Below are 22,624 nucleotides of genomic sequence, written 5' to 3'. Positions count from 1 at the left end.
TCTTTAGGTGTTACTGGCAAGTTAGGAGGAGGAAAAAAATTCAACTAGCAAATGCATTTCCACATCAGAGATGTGAAATATTATAGATGAATTGTGGATCTTCTTCCTTTCCTTGTGATTTGCGAAGCAGGCTTGGAGGTAATTCTATTCTGCTTCCACAAAGACAAAGACAAAGACAGATAGAAATTCTGCATTGCGGGTGTTCTGAGTCTATGAGTTTGGATTGAGGCAGGCAACTCATGGCTCTAGCAGGATGAAAAAGTGGCAGTTTTCTCATCTGGAAAATGAAAGGCTTGGACTGGATAATCTTCCCTCCAGTGCTGACATTCTGTGTTTCTTTGATTTTACATCAAAATGGTGTTTTCTTAATCAGCTCTCTGCTGCTTCCTTTCTGGGATCATTTTTCTTCCCATTGCAGAAGCAGGAGCAAGTTTCCAATCAGTTGTCACAGAGAGCTGCCTAATTTTTGCTGTTAATCAGCAGGCAAAACACACCCTGGTTTTCAGACCTGGAACCAACTTCTTAGGCAGTTAGAAAAGACTGTTTTTGCCAATTGCTTTTTGAGGAAATTTGAGTATTAAAATGACTGATTAAGTATTGATGTTAATATGATTCATTCATCATCAAAAGCAAGCTGCATAACATACAGCTTAAGAACTCTGCTTGGAACAGAGATTCAACGCACGTAACTCAATAGAAATGTGTAAATGAATCTATATGCACATACATTGTGTGTGCATATCAGTTTGCACACACATACACACGAGGCGTGGAATTGATACTCCCCAGCTCAGACCATCTATGATACTACTTAGTTCTGCCACGGAAAGTCCGTATAATCCAACACCATCTCTTCCCAGTGTCTGGAATCTCAAATTAACATCTTAGAATTTAATTCTATTAGCTGAATATAGATTTTTCCATAAATTCAGATAATCCTGAGAGTGATCACACTTTAAACAATCCTCAGTCCATTAGACTTTAATGTGAAATAACTGGATTTCTTTTTAAAGAGTAGATTTGGATAAAGGGAAAGGTGGGAGGGAGAGAAAGCAAGATGGCTCTAGAATTCTGAATGGAGTAAAAAAGGGATTAAAGTTGTGTGTGTGTGTGTGTGTGTGTGTGTGTGTGTGTGTGAAGCTATGTTGGAGGATACATTGCAGAAAGACAGACTTCCAGTTGAGTTCATTCATTCCTGTGGGATTAATCACTGTGCACCACCTTGTAAATAGCTTATTCAAATTAAATTATTCTTTCCCCTCAAGACAGAGAGACAATAGCTTATTTTAATTTTATTTTTGTTAAAAAGCAATACATGCACAGGATACTACATTTAAAAGTTACCAAGGGGGTATTCAAGAACAAGTGCATATCTGTCCTGATCCACCAACCCTCCAGTTCTTCTTGGAGGCCACCACTATAACCAGTTTCTTGTTCTCAGTGTTTACAAATATAATTGCATATGATAGCATAGTCTGTATACTGTTTGGCTCCCTGCTTATCTCACTCAGTAATATATCTTGAGATCTTTCTATTTCAGTCTATACAGAACTGCCCCATTTTTTTAAATGCTTGTGTAATATTTGATTGGATGAATGTATCATAATTTATTTAAGAAGTCTCCTATCAATTGACATGGAGGTTGTTTAACCATTCAAAGAATGCTGCAGTGTAGTGCATGTTCTTATATGTAGACCAGGTTGTCAAGATTCCTAAGTCTGGGAGCATGTTCCGCAGAGTACAATACAAATGATGTTCTTTGTGGAGTTGTGCAATACAGTGGTCCTTTAGGACGTTTCACATGGGTGTTTATACTTATAGGACAAATACACAGGAGTGGCATGTTTCTAGTGTTTTTCACTTAAATGAGAGAAATTTAATACCTGATCACCAAGCCCACTTTTAATGTGGTCATCATCTTCAGAGCACCCTCTAGTAGTTCATCATTTCTTGTAAGGGGCAATGCCCAGAAGTAATCGTAATATTCTAGATTTCTTCTGGCCTTATCTAATCAGTGAAGAATACAATGTTTGCTTCTCTTGTTCTGGGCACTACACTTTTATTAATGTAGTTTCAGATTGTATTAGTTTTTTGGCAGCACCATCCCACTGTTGGCTTATTTTGAGATTACAGCTCAAATCCCTAGGTTGTTTCTCAAATAAATGACCATTAAATCATATTCTGCTTACCTTGTACTTGTAAGTGGAATTTTTATAACCTATAAGTAAACTTTTGATTTACTCATGTTAAAATTTATTTTGTTGTTTCAGACCTAAAGTAACTTCTATGCTGTGGCTGTTGAAGAACTATCTCTTCATCTTCTTCCCCTCAATATTTCTTCTTTCTGTACCTATTTTCCATTCTCCACTCATAAAAGCTTAAATGCTATGGCTATTGGCATTGACATAGAAAGAAAGTTTATAAAGTCATCATAGTTATAGCTTGTCAAATGTGGCAAAAGTTGGAGACTTATAGAAAAAAGACCAGCTCAGCATATAGAAGTCAGAGATCAGCGGGAGAAGAGAGAGAGAGGCAGAGAGAGAGAATGCACATTTCCAAAAACCAATGGGAAAAATTATCGAAGATCTCAGTTCTAGGTGCATCTACACTTCTCCTGCCTAATTCATTTATGTATGGCTGTAGACATCGTTAATTATGCAACATATCTTATTTTCCTGTTTATTTTAGCTGCTAGGAAATTCAAAGGCAAATTTGCAATGCCATTCTAGTGTACAGGATAGAGTTTATATTTTGTGTATGTATTTATCTTACTTTTGACATTTTAATTTTCCTACTTTTTTATTTTGCCCTTATTTTCTAAATCGTTTTAAAAATCTTAAGTTGTGTGAAAGTTGAGAGTTGCCTTAAATTTGTCTTTGGAAAGAGATATTGCATAAATCAACAGGCAGGCAAATAAAATTTTGGAGTGTTAATTTTTTAAAAAAAGGTTAAACACATTCATATGTTGGATTGGCAACAACTATAGGAAAAAAGATTTTGGATAGAATAAAAATTATAATCTTGTAACTAACAGCCTTGGAATCATTCAAGACAAACTCTCAATGATTGACAGCTTTAAAAAAAATATATCCTTAAAGCATCTCAAGTAACTCACCATGCAAAATAAAATACAATTACCTAAATGAAGATCCCAAAATTAAATGCTTGTAAGACCTAGAAAGGTAAAGTAAATAAAGGAACAAGACATAGTAATAAGAAATAGTAGAGACAGTGAGAGCTTGAGAAAGCCTGTTTCCCTGATGAACATCAGAATACCCTATTAAACAAAATGCCTGCAGACCCACTAGCTGTTAATTTAAAACCTCTGTCATCCCCTCTCCACTCCACTTTTGTAAATGTGACCAAAATAAAATACCTTGTAAAAATCCTCATAAAACAGGGAGAAAGCCTAGGTCAAGAAGTTAAACTTTCTTTCCTTTCCTTTTCTTTTTTTTTTTTTCTTTAGGTTATTGGTTGCCTAGCTATAAATTGAAGTCTTCCTGGGCCACAGGCCTGCATCTCTCTGTCTTGTTTGGTCATGTGGAATGCCTTCTGGTGCTACTGGACCACAATGCTACAATCAACTGTAGACCCAATGGGAAAACCCCTCTTCACGTGGCTTGTGAAATGGCCAATGCAGATTGTGTTAAGATCCTCTGTGATCGTGGGGCAAAGCTGAATTGCTACTCCTTAAGTGGACATACAGCTTTGCACTTTTGTACAACTCCAAGTTCCATTCTCTGTGCCAAGCAATTGGTTTGGAAAGGTAAGCCTTTCTGGGTGGCCAACATGGTTGTCTGCTTGTACACTCATGGTTTCAAGACTTTGTGACCATGTGATGTAGTAAGCCTAAAGATGCAATTACACCTCGTACAGAGGGCCCTAAAAATACATAGTTCTGTTGATCCAGGTAATTCAGTGATGATCACATTGGAATCTTATTATTATTATTTAATAGCAGGAAGTTCGTTCATTTACTTAACAAATATTTATTTAGCTCCCATTATGCATCAGGTAATGCACTAAGTAAATGAAAAAGAGAAAAGACACCTGCCCTCAAAGAAAGTATATTCTAACAGGGGAGATAAATATTAACAAAATAAATTCATAAATATATAATTATAAATTGGGAAAGTGTTGTGAAGGAGAAAACAGGAGCTACGAATGAGAATGTCAGAAGTGAATTACTCTAAAATGTGTAAAGGCTTCTCTAGGGATATTATGCTAGGTAGGCTGAAACTTTAAGAATGAAAAGGAGGGCCAGGTGCAGTGGCTCATGCTTGTGGTACCAGAATCTTTGGAGGCTAAGGTGGGAGGATCACTTGAGCCCAGGAGTTCGAGACCTGTCTGGGCAACATAGGGAGACCTCATCTCTACAAAAAGTAAAAAAAATTAGCCGGGCATGGTGGCATGCAACTATGGTCCCAGCTACTCAGGAGACTGAGGCAGGAGGGTCACTCGATCCCAAGAGGTCAAGGCTGCAGTGACTTGTGATGATGCCACTGCACTCCAGCCTGACTGACAGAGTGAAACCCTGTCTCAAAACAAAAAAACAAAAGGCAAAAACAAACAAACAAAAAACAAATGGGAAGGAGACAGCCATTAAAAAAGAAAGCCGAGAGGAAAAGGGGTCTAGCTGTAGGAAACAACTTGAGCAAAGTTGCTAAGAGAGCAATAAAACTTGGAATATTAAACAGATAGAAGAGGGCTACTATGACCAGAGTATCATGGGTGTGGGGTAGGGTGGGAAGGACGAGAGGGTAGAGGAGAGAGTCACAAGATGACATTGGATGTGTTAGATCCTGCAGGGCCTTCGAAGGTGAAAGTGTAGGCTCTGAAATAGAGCCACAAGAAAGTTTTCAGTAAGACAGTGACATGACTTAATTTTCCTTTAAAGTCGTTATTCTGGAGTTATGCAGAAAATAGATTGGAGGTGGACAAGAATGGAAGCAGGGAGACCAGTAGGGAAGCTATTTTAGTAGTCTAGGTGAGAGAAGATGGTGGCTTGCACTAGGGGCAAGTTCAGATAGGGAGTTTAGGAGATGGGTTTGCAATACATTTCGGAAGTAGAATTGTTGGGATTTGGAGATGGATTGGATGTGGGTGGGGTGTGAGGGAAAAAGGAAGTCCCAAGTATCATTGCCAGGTTGCAGGTTTTAGAAAATAAGCAGAGAGTGATGCCATTTTTTGAGATAAAGAAACTTGAGGAAGAAGCACCTATGTAGGGATAATAATTAAATCCATTTTTTAAAAAGTCAGTTTATGGAGGTATAATTGTCATGCAGCAAAATTAACAGTACAATTTAACATTTTGAGAAATACTATTTTTGTGAAACCATCATGCCAATCATCTTAAAAAGTTTCCTGACACCCTTTGTAGTTAGTCCTCTCCCCTTCTACATCTACTGACAACCACTGATGTTTTCCATCCCTATAATTTTGCCTGTTTTCAGAATGTCATATACATTAAATTATAAAATATGTAGGCTTTTGAATCTGGTTTCTCCCACTTAGCATAATGCATTTGAGATCCATCCATGTGGTTGCATGGACCAATAAATTAGACCTTTTTATTGCTGAGTAGTATTCCATTGTATACACATAAAAAAATTGATCTACCCCCAGTAGAGGGACATTTGGAAGGTCCTTAGTTTTGTCAATTTTGAAAGAAAAGCTGATATAAACATTTGCATACAGGTTTTATGTGGATGTTTTATTTCTCTTATGTAAATACCTAGGAGTGGGATGATGGCTATGTGGTTAATTTACAAGAAACTGCAACACTGTTTTCCAAAGTAGTTCTATCATTTTGTATTTCTGTCAGCAATGTATGAGAATTCCAGTTGCTTGGCAGACCTTGATAGTGTGAGATAAAAAACAAATTTGGCTGGGCATGGTGGCTCACACCTATAGTGTCAGTGTTTTGGGAGGCCAAGGTGGGAGATCTGCTTGAGTCTCTGAGTTTGAGGTCCGCGTGGGCAACATCAGTTTGCAATAATTACAAACGTATTAGAATGGCTAACATATTAGCTAACATTCTAAATGTCCCTCTACTGGGGGTAGATCATTAGAATGTTAGCTCTTCTAATATGTTTGTAATGGTATCTCATTGTTTTAATTTGAATTTCCCTGATGCCTAAGGATGTTGAACATGTTTTCATGTATTGATTTACCATCTGTATATGATTTACTTTGGTGAAATGTCTGTAAATTTTGCTCCTTTAAAAAAAAATGGGTTGCCTGTATTCTTATTGATTTGAGAGAGTTCTGTATATATATTCTGAATACTAGTGCTTTATCAGATACATGGTTTGCACATACTTTTCTTCATTCTGTGGCTTTTCATTTTCCTAACAGTATCTTTCAAAGAGAAGTATTTAATTCTGATAAATTCAATTTATAAATTTTTTTCCTTCTAGCAACAAAATTTATTTCCTATGTTTATTTCTAGAGGTTTTGTCATTTCAGATTTTACTTTTAGGTCTAGGATTCATTTTGAGTTAATTTTTTTAATATAGTGTAAGTTATGGGTTAGGTTTGTCTTTTTGATATGGATGCCCAATTGTTTCAGCACTGTTTGTTGAAAAGAATATTCTTTCACCATTGAATTGCCTTAGTATTTCTGTCAAAAATCAATTGGCAATATATGTTTGGGCTTCTTTCTGGACTCCAGCCTATTCCATTGACTTATATATCTTTTCATTTTTCTAATGCTCCACTGACTTGGTTGCCATAGGTTTGTATCAAGTCTTGAAATCAGATAGAGTAAGTCCTCCTAAATCAGTTTTAAGTATGAGAGTTTTCATATCTCTTTGAGACTTCAGTGAAAATATCAAAGATGCACTTTATATAAAAGTATAGATTTCAGAACAGAGCCCTGGACTAAAGCTATAATTTCAGAATTGTCAGCCTATTGATTGAATTTGAAGCCAAGGAAATCAATGGAATCACCTGGATAAAGAGTATATACAGAGAAAAGTGAATCTATGAATAAGCCCCAATGAATTCTAACATTTCAGTGTTAGAAGGACAGGGAGAAGCCAATAAAGGAGAGTAAGATATACTGATAAGTAAAGTTGGAGAAAACCAAGAGTATTTTGGCAACACAAGGACTAAGAAAGAGGTAGTAGGTTCCAGAAGCAGAGAGTGGCCAGCTATAGTGATAGCTACACAGGGTTAATTAGATGTTCATTAGATTAGGTGACAGAGTTATCACTGACAAAAATAGTTTCGGTGAAACAGTGTTAAAAGTCAGATTTGAATGGTATAAAGTGCAAATGGGTGGTTAGAAACCAGAGATGTCACAAGTAAACAGTTGTTGTAAAGAAGTGAGGCTGCAGAAGTGAACATAAAAAGAGCATGATTGCTGGAGGGGCTGGAGGGAGGTCACAGGAAAGTATTACCTACAGTTGGAGATCAAAGAAAAAGCTTGTGTGCCAAAGGAAATGATTCATAGAAAGAAAACAGTTGAAGATGCACAAGACAAGATAACTGAAAGTCTTTCAGAAGCTGAGATGAGATTAAATCCAGAGACTATGGGATGCATCCTCCTTTTCTTTTCTTTTTTTTTTTTTGAGACATGGTCTCGCTTTGTCACCCAGGCTGGAGTGCAGTGGCACAATCTCAGCTCACTGCAAGCTCTTCCTCCCGAGTTCACGCCATTCTCCTGCCTCAGCCTCCCGAGTAGCTGTGAACATCCTCATTTTTAAGAAGTGGGACAAAGTAAAAGATGGTTTTAAATGCCAGAATGTTTGTAGATTTGATAGTGCTAAGATGAGGGAGTTCTGATGGTTTTTCCCCTCAATGTGTCGGGCAGTCGTCAGCCAAAAAATGAGAGGAGAGCAGGAAGCGTGGACATTTTCACAAGAATGGAGAAGGAATGGGAAGTTCAGGAGAAAAAAAAAAATGGGAGAAGAATCTTACTAAAGAAATGTAGTAGGATTACTGGACTTATAAAAGATGCCGTGTGGCTAGGAGCCGTGGCCTATGTTTGTAATCCCAGAACTTTGGGAAGGCTGAGGCAGGAGGACCTGTTGAGGCCAGGAGTTTGAGATCAGACTTGGCAACATAATGAGACCACATCTTTACTAAAGGAAAAATAAATTAACCAGGCATGGTGGTGCATCTGTAGTTCTAGCTACTCAGGAGACTGAGGCAGGAGAATTGCTTGAGATCAGGAGTTTGAGGGTGGCTGCTGTGAGCTATCATTGGACCACTGCATACCAGCCTGTGTGACAGAGCAAGATCTGTCTCAAAAAAAAAAAAAAAAGAAACAAAACCATGATCTTTTCAACCTGTGGAAATGAAGGGGAAGAAAAAATTCAGCCCAGCTTATTCTCCTACTTCTTTGGTTCACCTGTTAAAAATGAGGGTGTATCCCATATTCTCTGGATTTCATCTCATCTCAACTTCTGAAAGACTGGAACCTTTCAGTTATCCTGTCTCATGCATCTTCAACTGTTTTCTTCCTATGAATCATTTCCTTTGGCACACAAGGTTTTTCTCTGATCTCCAACTGTAGATAATACTGGTCTGTGACCTCCCTCCAGCAATCATGCTCTTCTTATGTTTGCTTTTGCAACCTCCCCCTTAGGAAGGAAGCTACAGGGACAAGGTTAGGCATCATTTGAAGCTTACCCACATTTTCTATGTGTGGCCATCACTGCTCTTCACATTTACTCATTCATTTATGTTTAGATTTAGTTTTTATCTTTATTGATTTTTAAACTTAATTAGTTTAAACCTGCAAGCTTTTATTTTAAGAGTTTTAGGAATTTTGGAAATTATGTATTAATTTATTAACTTTTTAATTAAAACATTTTTTGTCTTACTTTGCAATAATCACATTTAATGTCTACTTTCAATAGATTTCCAGTAAATGATGCAGTGTTATTAACTATAGTCATCCTGCTGTACATTAGATCTTTAGAACTTATTCATTCCACATAACTGAAACTTTGTTAACTTTTTATATTGTCACCTTTTCATGTGACTTCATCAACCACAAACTGACAGAGTGGCCAAACCTTTCACTCCCTAGTGGCGTCACCTTTCCCAGCTGGTACAGTCATTCCCCATCTCTTTTGTTCCTGTCAACAGAGGGAGACTACCTAGAGATGAGAAGGAAGAAAGAGGTAGGGGGAAGCTTGGGCAATGCTTGTAGGCTGACACTAATGAATTAGGCTTACAACAGTCAAGGAGAGAGAATGGAAGTCCATTAAAGATCCACTTACTCTTTCAAGCCATGTCATCAAAGGCTGAATTCACAAAGAAAATAAAGATAAATTAGAGAAAGCAAAAATGTTCAACTTTAGTAGGGCAAACATCATAAAATTAAAAGGCAATCATAAAAGTGGGAAAAATATTTGAGACTATATGACAAAAGGCTTACTATATACAGAAGTTTTTCAATTAAAGTAACGAGGCTAACAACTAAAAAATAAAAGAAGAGAGAAAGAGGTAAAAAAAAGAAAAAGAACAAAAAGACCAAGAACAGGAATATTTAAGGGAAAAAAAGAATAATCATATAAATAGCAAATAAATATATGACATAATGAGAGCATTTATTGGTAATCAGTAACGTCAATTAAAATAACAACTAGATATTTTGTTGTTGTTTATTACATTAATAAGCATACGAAAGATAATATATATGTGACAAACACATAGGGAAGTGCTCTCACACACTCTTAATAGAAAGGAAATAGGTATAAGCCTGGGTGGCAAATTGATAACACATATCAAAAGCTGAAAACTTTCTTTTAACTTAGAAATTTCACCTCTAGGATTAGGGACCAATTCTAGGCAGGGGACCTTTTTACCCAGGGCTATCATTTACTTAGGGCCTCAAATTCAGACTTTAGATGTTATCTCTGAACTAGGTTATACCTAAAGTCAAAGAGGTAACTGGGGAGAAAGAAAAAGACACAGTGATCATGTAACTTAGAATTGTGCGTGGTCACATGACCTACAGTACACTAGAAATTAGAGACTTTCTCCTACTTCTGTAAGTTTTCAGAATAATGCAGTTAGAGTATATTTTACTTATTTTACCTTATATTTTGTCTTAGAAGTTTTGATTGGTTAAGAAAACATTTAAAATGTACCACAATTGAAAATATTTAGATAGGCACTTTTAATTTTAAATGTATTTAGAGTCTCAAAAAATTGCTTGAGTCCTATTTGCCCTCAGAGAGTCATTTATATTACTGAAAACTGAAAACACTTACATATCTAATAGAAAATTTCATGTTGTTGCTGCCATGCCGTGCAGATATTTAAAACGACGTTTAAAAGAATGTCCGTTCACATGGGAAGTTTGTAAAAAGCAGCTTATAGGACAGTATGGACTTTACAGATGTATTTTTTAAAACATTGTATGTGACTATGCATATCAAAATGATATTTAAAATGTCAGAGTCAAACTTGATATCATAGCTAATGCTTAGCTGTAGCTAAGCAATTTCAAAAAGGCTAATGTATTATTTCAGATCCTTGCTGCTAGAATACTTTTTTAAAGTGTGGCAGCTGGCAGATATATAAATAAGAAAGCAAACCTGTGAATCAGATCATTGGGGAAAATTTCAACCCATCTTATGGATGAGGAAATAGAAGGAGAAAGTGTTTCGCAGGTGGGTCTTCTAACCTGGAAACTAAAAGACTGTGAGCATCTTGTCTTCTTTCCTTTGCATTTTTATGCCTCAGCTTCTTGGACAGTGCTTGGCACATAGAACGTGCTCAATAAATAGTTACTGAAGTTACTGACAGATCTGGGAATGGCTCCAGAAGCCCTGAGTGCATGGATGGGGACCCACTGCCACCTAATAAATGAAAACTGTGTGGTTCATGGTTAATGAAATGCTGCTCTTCATCAGTTTTACCCTCTCAGTCTCTAGAGATATAGCCAAAGGCTAAATTTTCTCTCTCTTAGATTGTATCATAGGTACTCTGGGGGAGAACTCAAATACATCATTTTGTAGCAGGACAGAGGGAACTGAGACAACATACAGACAAGGAAAATAAGTCAGGCTAACATTAAGCTCAGGACCAGAGAAGTCCATTAGAGGAAGAACCAATGCCATGGCAACTGAAAACCGATGTAATTTCATTTGCTGTTTAATGGGCTGTTTGTGGAAAAGTGCTCTTTGTGGAAAAGGCTAATTGAGGCCAAAAAATTGCATCCAATTTTCTCTTAAAGGATTTTTCCCTGTTTTTTCAGTGTTGCAGAGCCTGCTTTGTCCCCATGCTGGATTTTGTCTGCTGTTTTTCTGTTTGCCTTTCTACTTAATGCCCCCATCTCCTGGCCTTTGCTTCCTTTGGTATTAGTATAATAGTGTTCATCAGTTGAGAAGGCTTATTTACCTTGGTGAAAAACGTCCTCTCCTTGAATCCTGCATTTCCTTATGAATAAAGAGAGTCAAGGCAGGTTTAGGTGGCTGCCAAGCAGCATATTATTTCTACTTATTCCATTCGTAAGAGGAAAATGAAAGCTGCCCGCTTTACTCTGCGTGAAGCAAATCCTGACCGTAGGAGGAAAATTTGTTACTGCAGGAAAGCCATAAAAATTCAAATGTTCCTTAGCAGAATGTAGCATGGGGGCAATGTAAAGGGGACCATGCCTTTTAAAAGACTGTTCCCTGCTACTTTATGTGACAGTGACACAAGTCACCCACATGTTAGGAAATTCCCTGGCCAATGAAGTGTAACATGGTAAGGCAAGATGTCACTGGCCTTCATTTTAATCCGAAATAGATATGCCTGCTGGACAGACACTGCTCTTACCACCTCATCGCCTTCCATCTTTTCATCTTCTATGTTATACATTGTAATAGCATAAATCTGATCAGTCATTTGCAAACCACCCAGAGGATTTTTGCCACATCTGCTGTATTGTGAGTACCACCTGTACAATATGAATTTAATGTTCTCATCAAATTGATATTACTTATTAAATTCAATTTTAAAGGAAACCTGATATTACTATAAAAAATCGAAACCCCAAATCCCTTGACATACATTGAGGGTAACAGTAACAGTAAATAAAAGGCAATTAAATTCTTGACCTCTATCTGCTCAGAGACCCTCTGTTCTCAGATGGCAGAAAATGACTCTAAAAAGCTGCGTCTTCTGGTCACTGCTTTTTCCAGAAGGCTTGCCTCCAATCATTCTGCTCTGAGTGAGTTAACTTGAAACGAGTTTGCAGTCCCTATCTCACACCTGGTCAGTCAGCAGTTACTCCAGTCCCGTAAAGAATGTTCCACGAAAAATCATACCACACTTCGGGGAACACAACCTTAAGCAGTGCTTTCAAGTTGATAGTCTATTTAGTGCTGAGATTGTAGAAGCATCTCTTTAGAATCAGGAATGAAACAACTTTTCTGCTCTCATCACAGTCTCTTCAGCCCTGTCCTGGAGGTCCTAACTGGCACAAAGAGAAGAGAAAAATAAATAATGTATGACAATTGAAAAGAAGGAAGCAAAATGGCCATTATTTAAAACAGGATGTTTGTCTACATAGAAAATCCAAGAAAATCTACAATTAAATGGTTACAACTAGTAATTGAATTGCAGAGGTAGTACATTTAAGATCAATACACAAAAATCAATTACATTTCTGTATACCAGAAATAAGCAGCTAGAAATTGTAATGTAAGAAAGGATATATTTATAATATCACCAGAAATTTAAGGGGCCTAGAAAATGTATTTAGCAAAAGAGGTGGAAGAAATATGAACATTGTTTAAAAGACATTAAGAAGATACCGTATTCAAGGTTTATTATGAAATATGTAGTACTGGATTATTCCTTCTTCAGAGGCAACCACTTTTACTTCCTTGAGCTGATTAGTTTGATATTTAGCTCCAAATTACTAAATAAATACCACTTATTTATCCATAAAAGTGGAAAAGAATAAGTAGCAATAGAAGCAGCTTTATGAGAATCTATTGATTGATTCTAATGGAAAATGAGGATCTGGCTCCTTTTCCGCTATCCGTGTCCCTCTCCCCAAGTACTTTTTCATTCCCTGTCCCTTATGATGGAGTTACATTATAACTATGAGGCTTGTGGCCAACTATGATAGCTTCTTTTTTTGTGCAATGTTTGTTATCTCTGTAGAAAATTGTCTTATTTCATTCTTTGGCTTAATTTTCTACATATTCATTGCTATTTAACCTCAAAGCTTTTGCCAATAGTTTTATTTTATTTTATTTATTTTTAGAGACAGGGTTTCACTCTGTCACCCAAGCTAGAATGCAATAGCATGACCATGGCTCACTGCAGGTTTGACTTCCCAGGCTCAAGCAATCCCCCCACCTCAGCCTCCCAAGTAGCTGAGACTACAGGCGCATGGGCCGTGCCTGGCTAATTTTTAAAAGATTATTTTTAGTAGAGACAAAGTCTTGCTATTTTGATGAGGCTAGTCTCCAACTCCTGGCCTCAAGTGATCCTCCTGCTTATGTCTACAAAGTGCTGGAATTATAGGGGTGAGGCATTGTGCCTGGTCAGACAATAGTTTTAATCTTTTCTGAAACATTTAAACTTAGTGGGTATTTTATCAATTTTATTTTCTTGAAGAAGTTCCTTCTGGAGTCTTCAGCCCTGCTCCAACTAGGTTCAGGTTGATGTGCATCTGGTGAACCACTGTCATCCTGGGATCCCCATTCCCTATCATCCCAGGAACACCCTTTTCCTCTCCCCTGTTTCCTGGACCACAAGTCTTCCTAAATCTTGGTGTCTTGCCTGTTTGGGTTAGATACATCCTCTGGTAGCTTTCTGAGAAAGGGTGAATGAGACTATACATGCACCCCAGTGCATGAATTCTACCCCCAACTTAGTGTAGAGTTCTAGATTCATAAACATTTTCTTTTAGCATAGTGAAGGCATTGCCCCATTGCCTTCTAGTTTCCAGTACTGCAGCTGGAAAATTGAAAGCCATTTACTTCTTCGTTTTTTTAATGGGACTTATTATCTTCCTCTCTGGGGAATTTAGATTTTTTTTTTTTTTTTTGGTCTTTGATGTTCTAAAATTTCACAGTGAACTGCCTTGGTAGGTTTATCTTCATCCTTTGTACTGAATCCATTCAATTCCACAATGCTTGTCTATCAGTTCTGAGAAATGTTCCTGAATTGTTTCCTGCATGAGTTCTTTTCTTCTGCTTTCTATATGCTATCTTTCTTGAATTACTATTATTTGGATATCGAACCTCCCTGGACTGTTTCTCTAAATTGTCTTGTATCGTCTCTCCTATTTTACATTCCTTTATTCTCTACTTTCTGGGAGATCTTTTCTGGGTTGCTTTTCTCTGTTTTTATTGCCTCTGTCAAGTATATTAGAGGTTTTCCTTAGATGTCTTATTATCCTTGGCTGTCTGCCTACATTTAAGATCAAGTCACTAAAAGCTGATTCAGAATCTAAATATCTAGGAAGAGTGGTTTTTTTTATTGTTGTTGTTGTTTTTTTTTTTTTTTTTTTTTTTTTTTTTTTTTTTTTTTTTGCTGTATATCATCTGGCTGGACCTTTCATCTGAGGAATCTTTGACATAGTCTCTTAGGAATTAGATTCTCTGAAGAAAAATCTAACTGTTTTTTTTTTTCTAGAGAATCAAGACCTAATTGCCATTATTCCAGGTGCTAAGTTACGGGAAAAGGCTGGGGATGCAAATATAGCATATCTACTATCTAGGATGCTCTGTCCTTCTTCTTTGCTGAGCAAACTTCAACTCCTATGCAAGGTGTTAGTTCAGACTTCACTTCTGAGGATCAATCTTCCTTCATTCCTTTAAACTCAATTAGGACACTATGCTATGTTCTGTATTCTCATATCTCATTGTAGCTTTCCTTTGTGGTACTTATATTTTATTTGTTGAATTCTTTGATTAGTATCTGCCTCCTTCACTAAACCATAAATTTAATGAAAGCAGAAACTGTTTTTGCTTGGCAGAGCCCAGTGCATAGTACATATTGGGTGTTGATTGTTAAAAATTTATTGAATATTCAATCGATAACAAGTTCTAGCACTAGGGAAAAGAGTGCAATTGAACCAGAGCAATTTCATGATCCTTACTGGTAAAATCATGCTCAGTTGTACACATTGCTTCTTTCCCATATGAAGAGAGTACGTCAGGAAGGAGGGAGAAGTCAGAAATGTTATATACTACAGAGAGCTCCAGTAAGTTGAGAGTTAAACAGCTGCTATTGGATTTAGTGACATGGATGGAACTGAAGATTATACCAATCAGTTGAGCGATGGATGCAGAAATCAGAGCGGGGGCGATTGAGAACTAAAAAGGAGGGTGTCTGAAAGTGTGAACAAGCCTTTTAAGGAGTATTTGTGAAGAGGAGACGAGAAGTAGATGAAGAGGAAAATGGGTTTGAACTTTTATTTATTTATTTATTTTTTATTTTAGATGGTAGAAACCTGAGCATTTAAAAAACTGATGGAAAAATCCACCAGTAGGGCATAGATTGAAGAAAAAGAAGAGAGGAGGGATAATTTTTTGTGTGAGGACTCTGAGAAGTTTGGGAAATGAGATCCAGAGCAGGTAAAGGGATTGACTTTGGAGAGGAAAAGCTTTGTTCTATCATAGCCAGAAGCAGAAAAAGAGGGAATGAGAGTTGATATGTGTGGTGGGAAGGCTTTAAGGAAGCTTCCCTTTGAAGGGCATTTTTTATGTAAAGTAAGAAGTGAAGAGAGCTGAGAGTGAAAAAAGAGAAGAAGCATAAAAGATTCAAGGCAAAAAGAGGTTTGAAATAATTGTTACAGAGAATATATTATATTTTCTGTAATTATAGAGAATAATTATTATAGGGAATTACAAAGAATGGGAAACTAAGTAAAACAGAGAAACATTGGGTTTCTGAGCAGTCTGGAGGGTCCAGCTGAGTTCTGATGTTTGACTTTATGATGGTACTGGTCTTGCACAGGTGGCACAGGTGTTTTTTGCCACACAGCATTCAGCTGCTTGGGTGCAGACACTAAGACAGCAGATAATTGGGCTCACGCAGGGTTAGGGTCACTCATAATGGCCCCAGGTAGATGCTATGAAGAGATGAAGGGAATTTAAAGTTCCACCAAAAGAGTTATTAAAATGATAAAATATGGAACTAAGCTGGATAGAGAAGGAGAGAAGAAAGGAACATCTAATGGACAAAGAGAACACAGAGAAGGATCTGATGGAGTCCAAGAATGGTTATAGTGGACACTGAACAAGTAAGATGCATAGATAGAAGATTGTGGGCAGAGAATTGGATATGTGAATCAGTGATTTCTGGAGACAGATAAATTTCAGGTAATGACTCAGTCCAGGTATGACTGTGGGTTGGAGTCATCAAGTCAGAGTAGGAGAAAGTCACTGAAGGGAATGAGATTCAGAAACGGGGAGACCAGGAGATTGGGTGGGTCATTCATGCGGTATTAAAGACCCCCAGAATAACGGCAGGAATTTTTGAGGAGAGGAGTAATGTGAGGTAGGTGCCAAAATCTTAAGAAACAGATGGAAAGATAATTATATTAAGGAAAGAGATTAGGTGGTATAGCTGAAAAAGCAAAGCCCTAAAGAAGTAGGGGTGTTCCTTTTATTTATCTTTCCACGAGAATTAGGGAGTAATTGGAAGGAGCAATGGGGAGTGAGATATATGAAAAAGAACACCCAGCTGTATACCGCAGGCCAGAGTTAAGCATCCCACATCCGTTGTTTGAGCTTGGAACACAGCAAAGCTAGTTTGGTTGCCATGGTGACCAACGCCATGTCTCCGGGCTCATTAATCCTATGTTCCAAACTAAGCACTTAGCAATAGCTTCTGAATAAATGCAACAAAGCTCTGCATACTGAAAAGGGCACATTCATGTTAAGCAGAGGAAAAGGGTTTTCAATTTCATTCATTAAACTTGAGTAAATAATTTAATATCTTTGTGCGTCAGTCCTCCTAGCTAATGAATAAGGATAAATGCTTAATGGAAAATCTAGCTTAATAAAGTTAACAGCATCGGGGCTACATATAAAGGAAATTGATGTTGCCGGCATATATGCATATGAAGGGGAAAACTGAAAGGAAAATAACGTGTATTAAGCATCTATGATGTGGCTATGTCAGGTACTTGAAAATAAAATGTTTCATTTAATCCTTGCAACAACCATGTGAGGTTGCATATTGTTCTCCTTATTTGAAAAATGAGGAATCACAGACTCAGATAAGTTGAATCAGGCCTCAGTTCACAAGGCTTGTCAGATTTGAGCAGATCAAATTTTATTTGTTTTGGGTCTGTGATGCTCCCACTGTGTCTTGCTGGAAATTGTATAATGCTTATCCTTCTGGGACATTTGGCTAATTAAAAAATTAGGAGAAAAGACTGTGCTAAGGTGACACTTACTATCTAAAAGAGAAACTTAAATGCTATATCAGAATTCTATTAGCTGTAAAAGTAATTAACTATCCTAAAGATTTTAAAAAGGCTTTTCTAAAAAAAAAAAAAAAAAAAAAAAAAAAAGCAGCTGTATATTCGAAGTGGTGTTTATTGAAGACATGAAAACCTGTCAATATTTCTTCTGAAATGAGTCCCACCAAGGCAATTGTTTATCCCCATTCTATCGTTTTCTCACATGAAGAATTGGAGTTGCAAAGCACACTCTCAACACAGAAACTGATCCTTTCCTTTTAAGTATCATGCCTTTATTTTTTGGTTTCTGGACTTGCTCCAACAAAGGTGTAGATAAGTGGTTGAAAAAGATATATTGAAAATCCATTAATTCATTTTCCTTAAAGTTAAACTTTTTAATTAAAAGCAACACTTCGATCAATTTCTAATTTCTACCTCCAACAATGTAATATAGCAAGGTTTAAAATAATAGAAATAACTAGGCATATGTTAAATATCCCTGTCACTAACCTTAGATGTTAGCATTTTTCTTTTTTTCTCCAAACAATAATTGTTTTGGTCTCACCTATACGACAATTTTAGGTCAATTTTTTCAAGTTTGGGTTGCTTACTGCAGCCAGGTGATTCCCAAGTGCATTTTCAGAGGAGAAGTAGTAATCACAGCCTTCTTTCCCACCTGTTAAAATTATAAGTTTCCTTCTCTGACCGAGTCTCTTTAAATTCTACAATCAAAAACCATCTGTGTCTTCTGTTCTGAGTTTTCAGTCTGGGTGTATTATCTTTGTTTTATAACTGGAAGCATCTGAAACCGGAAATTAAAGGATGAAGTTTCCTTGGGCCTGTACTTCTTTATTTGTTTTCTATCAGCACTTTTTCTTTAATTTGTTTCTTACTTGGGGAGCCTGGATCTTATTATCTTCTCAACATTTAAATACCCATTTAGCAAAAGATATCAGACTTACAAACAGAAATGCAAGTGTTTTCTTTGTCATCTCTGTAAGTAATAACTTATGGAAGATAATCTAAACAATTTTAGAAGGTTTTTCCATTAAGCTAACCAAGAAAACATACAAATAGGGGAAATGATGAAAGCTCAGAATTGGATGCAAATAATCAAGCACATGCCAGCTTCTTGAAGTTTTTACTAATTAGAAAGCTAATGGAGACAGAATAACGGTGGACCCCTCTCTTTTTCAAGACAAAACATTTTGCTGGCAGCCAGCCCCCACCAAGAGCTACAAAGAAGTGAACGCTGCAGGGAAGGCCCAGTTAGGGAGTCCGCTGAAAGCAAATCACTCCAGCCCGTTTTGCTTTGTTTTCTTGCGGCCTCAGAATTCTGGCAGCCCTCAGCAACACTCTTCAATTAAGAGGGCCACACCAACCAAAGACCTGGGTGGTAAGAGTAGGAAGTACACGCACTTCTTGCAAACATAGTTGAATTAACCTGGGTGGGGCCAGGAGGAAGAGCCATGAAGAAAGATCGTCTTGGACTTAATAATTAATAATTAATAATAACCCTGTAATCACAGCTACTAGGGAGGCTGAGGCAGGAGAATCGCTTGAACTTGGGAGGCCGAGGTTGCTGTGAACCGAGATTGCGCCATTGAGCTCCAGCCTGGGCAACAAGAGCAAAACTCCGTCTCAAAAAAATAAAATGAAATAAAATGAAATAAAATAAAATAAAATATAATATAATAACAGCAGCTGGATATGGCATTTATTTTGCACGCGTGGCACTTTGTCTGTGCTTTCATTAATCCTCACAACTATCCTATGATGTTAAGACTGTTATCCTAATTTGCAGATTAAAACACTGAGCTTGAGACAAATTGCTTAATAGTGAAATCAGGTTTTGACCGCAGTGACCTCACTGCGGAGCTCTCATTTTGTCCACTAGGTGGTGCTGCCTTCCCTTTGCTACTTAGAGTTCTGCCGGTAATGTAACTTAGTCTTGGGACTGCCTTGGGGGACTTTGCTGTTGTTGCCTTATTCTGTGAATCTCATCTCCACTGCAGACTGTATATGTCAGTCAGCAAACCTGCCACTCCCTCAGCTTCTTCTATAACTGCCTTGCTCACAGCCCCTGATAAAGGGGAAGCACAGGTGCTATCTTCTGTAACACTTGATCCTTCCATGCTGTAGCCTATTAGACCAGGGGTGGTGTTCAACCAAGGGCTGGTCAGGAGGCTTGGACATGGCTTAATATGAAAAAAGGAACTCAAGTACAGTGCTTAAAAGTGAAGGTTCTGGAGTAAGACAGACTGGGTTCAGACCTTGACTCTTCCATTCATGAGGGCAAAATTTAACTTCTTTGAATCTTATCCCTCACCTACTAAATGGGGCTATGGATAATTCAAGTTGAGACTAGGGAACTCCAGCAAGGCTTTATGGATTATGTAAGGCTCTTTCCCCCCATCCCTGGACCAGTGAAAGTATCTTTGTGTTGTCTAGAAATGCATTTCCCAAAGTCCACTGTATTAAACAATGATTCTGGAGCTGTTAATAGGTGTTGCAAAAAGAGAATTCCCTGGAAAAATAAGTCCTGGAAAACCCATGTTAAACTGGACAGACTTCCTCATCATAAACTTCTCAGAAACCTTCATATGCTAATGTGAATTGTAAAGATACAAAGGTACATAGAATCTACACATTTATTTAACCACAGCGCTTTTATTTTTAATGCATCTTGCAATACTAATATGCCACAAAGCACACTTTGGGTAATGCTGACTTAGAAGAATGAAATTAGGGCCTGTAGCTAGAAGGGGAACTCATATTTGGTGCAGCAAGAACTCCATTTAGCCCTGTGTGCATCAGTCTTCTTTCCAGCTTCTCTTCTGAGGGCAGATTCTATCACTGTGTTAGGCAGAAAAAATTACCCTCCAAAGATGTCTAAGTCTGTATCCCTGGGGCCTGTGATTATATGTTACTTTATATGGCAAAAAAGCACTTTGCAGATGTGATTAAATAAATAACTTTGAGATGGGGAGATTATCTTGGATTATCCATGTTTGTCCTGTCTCTTTAAAATCAGAGGACCTTTTTTGGCTGTAGTTAGAGGAAATGTGACTATAGAAGGAGGGTCAGAGAGATAGAATGTGTAAGGGATTCTACCCACCATTGTTAGCTTTGAAGAAAGAGGAAGGAGATCATGGTCACGAAATGTGGGAAGCCTCTAGAAGCTGGAAAAGGTGAGGAAATGGACTCCTCTATATATTCTGTTTGACCTCGATCTTAGCCCACTGTCAGGGTTTTTTTTTTTTTTTTTTTTTTTTTTTTTTTTTTTTTAGAAATCGAGCCAATAGAATGTGTGTGTGTGTGTGTGTATGTGTGTGTGTGTGTATGTTCAGAGAGGGAATGATTTATTTTAAGGAATTGGCTCATGCAGTGTGAAGGTACAAGTCTGAAATCTGGAGAGAAGGCCAGTAGGCTGGAGAACTAGGGAAGAGATACAGTCTGTTGCCAGAGCCCTTCCTTGCTTATGGGAGGTCAGTCTTTGTTCTACTAAGACTTTCAACTGAGTGGATGAGGCCCACCCACATTAAGGAGAACAATCTGTTTTTAACTTAAAGTTTGCTGATTTACATGTGAATCTCATCCAGAAAAGCAGCATCACAGAAACATCCAGAATATTGTTTGACCAAATAGCTAAGCAGCATGGCCCAGTCAAGTTGATACATAAAATTAACCATTACATCCACTGAGACTTGTGTCAGACTTCTGACCTGCATAACTATAAATAATCAATTTGTGTTGTTTTCAGCTGCCCAGTTTGTGGTAACTTGTGACAGAAGAAATAAGAAGCTAGGACTCTCACCTACCCATCCTAGGCATCCTAGGCATTACTATCTGCTATAATGTAAGTGATTTCTTTTTGAGGACTTGGTCATCTGTCTCTCAGTTGTGGTTCATTTCTTTAATTCTGCCATCATCCACAAAGGATTTTGATGCTGACATAAATTACCAATCCAAAATCACTCTCACAACTCCTGGACCTCCACAATTCTAACAACCTGCATTTCACTCTAGGTCAGCTGTCCACTCACATGATCTCATCCTTGGCCCTTTTATGTCGCTCCAGTATTTTCTCTTCTTATCTTTCCATCATTCTCTCTCAGTTACACTGCGCCAATTCTGTAATGTCTTCATGACTCCAGTTCCTTGCCCCTTTTTGTATACAGGTCTCTCACCCTCTCTTAATTTCATTTCTTTCTCCACTCAGTCTGGGCTTCCTTGTTGATTACTTGATTTACTGTCTCACCGATACTATCAGTTTGCCAGAGTACAATCCTTCTAGATTAGCACAGACCATATACACCTCTAATACACCGCTCCTTGCCTACTATTAAATCATCTACAAAAATACAGAAAAACCAAACAAAGCCCTTTAGCAATAGCTATGTAAACTAAATATATGAACAAACTATAAACCAAAGAATGGTGAAATTTCTATTAATTACATCATAAAAGGGAATTAATTTGGATGTCCCTTTTAAACAAAATAGACAGACAACGCCCCCAAGAGTTAGAGGAAGAGGTTGACTGACATGTTCAGTGTCTGGCTTCAGGGTACACAAATTCTCCCTCCCCTTAAATTCATCATTCTGACAGGCATGCAACCTGTCAGGTATTCGAAGAGACACTCTCAGATAATTAGTCACTGCCTGTCTTACCCATTTCTCAGTGATGAAGATGGTACAAAGAAGCACAACCTGGAGTCCTTGAAAATATTCTGGCCCAGCAAAGAGGGAGCCTTACCCTGACTACACAGGGAAAGATAATTCTGAAATGGCCTTTCTGCAAGAAACAGATAAAAATTGTGAAGGCTTTTGCTTAATTCCATCCAAAGTGTGAAGGGGACTTGGCCTCTATGAGACCTAAGGAGACGATGGACTGAGAGAAAGGCAGAAATACAAAGGGAGCTGGAGAAAAAAACTTCCCTCTTCCATTCACCTAAGGGGCTGTTCTTAAACCTTTATATAGCCATAGCCCTAGTTTCACCAGCTGGTGAAGTAGACGGTATCACACGTAGGTACCCCTGTGTTTAACAGCTGTGGACCTCCACATACTGTGTTAGCAGGGAATCTTGTTTCTTCAAGGTATTCCTTCCCGATATGAATTCCCAGCAGAGACGACCACTGTCCAAGTAATTGTTCTTTCTTTCTTTTTCCCCTTCCTTCCTTCCTTCCTCCCTCCCTCCCTCCCTCCCTCCCTCCCTCCCTTCCTTCCTTCCTTCCTTCCTTCCTT

The 22,624-nt window shown here is 37.8% G+C and overlaps 1 protein-coding gene across 1 annotated transcript in view; it reads left to right on the top strand.

Moving 5' to 3' along the window:
• ASB4 (ankyrin repeat and SOCS box containing 4) overlaps window positions 1-22,624 on the top strand; it is a 57,618-nt gene that overhangs the window by 6,020 nt on the left and 28,974 nt on the right. The window contains exon 2 of the mRNA XM_017849302.1: window positions 3,467-3,766. Coding sequence (XP_017704791.1) covers window positions 3,467-3,766 — 300 coding nt within the window. The remainder of the gene's footprint in view (window positions 1-3,466; window positions 3,767-22,624) is intronic.

This window comes from Rhinopithecus bieti, unplaced genomic scaffold (assembly GCF_001698545.2).
Source record: "Rhinopithecus bieti isolate Rb0 unplaced genomic scaffold, ASM169854v2 scaffold_31127, whole genome shotgun sequence".
NCBI classification, from domain to species: domain Eukaryota; kingdom Metazoa; phylum Chordata; class Mammalia; order Primates; family Cercopithecidae; genus Rhinopithecus; species Rhinopithecus bieti.
This window is presented reverse-complemented; position numbering and strand designations above follow the sequence as displayed.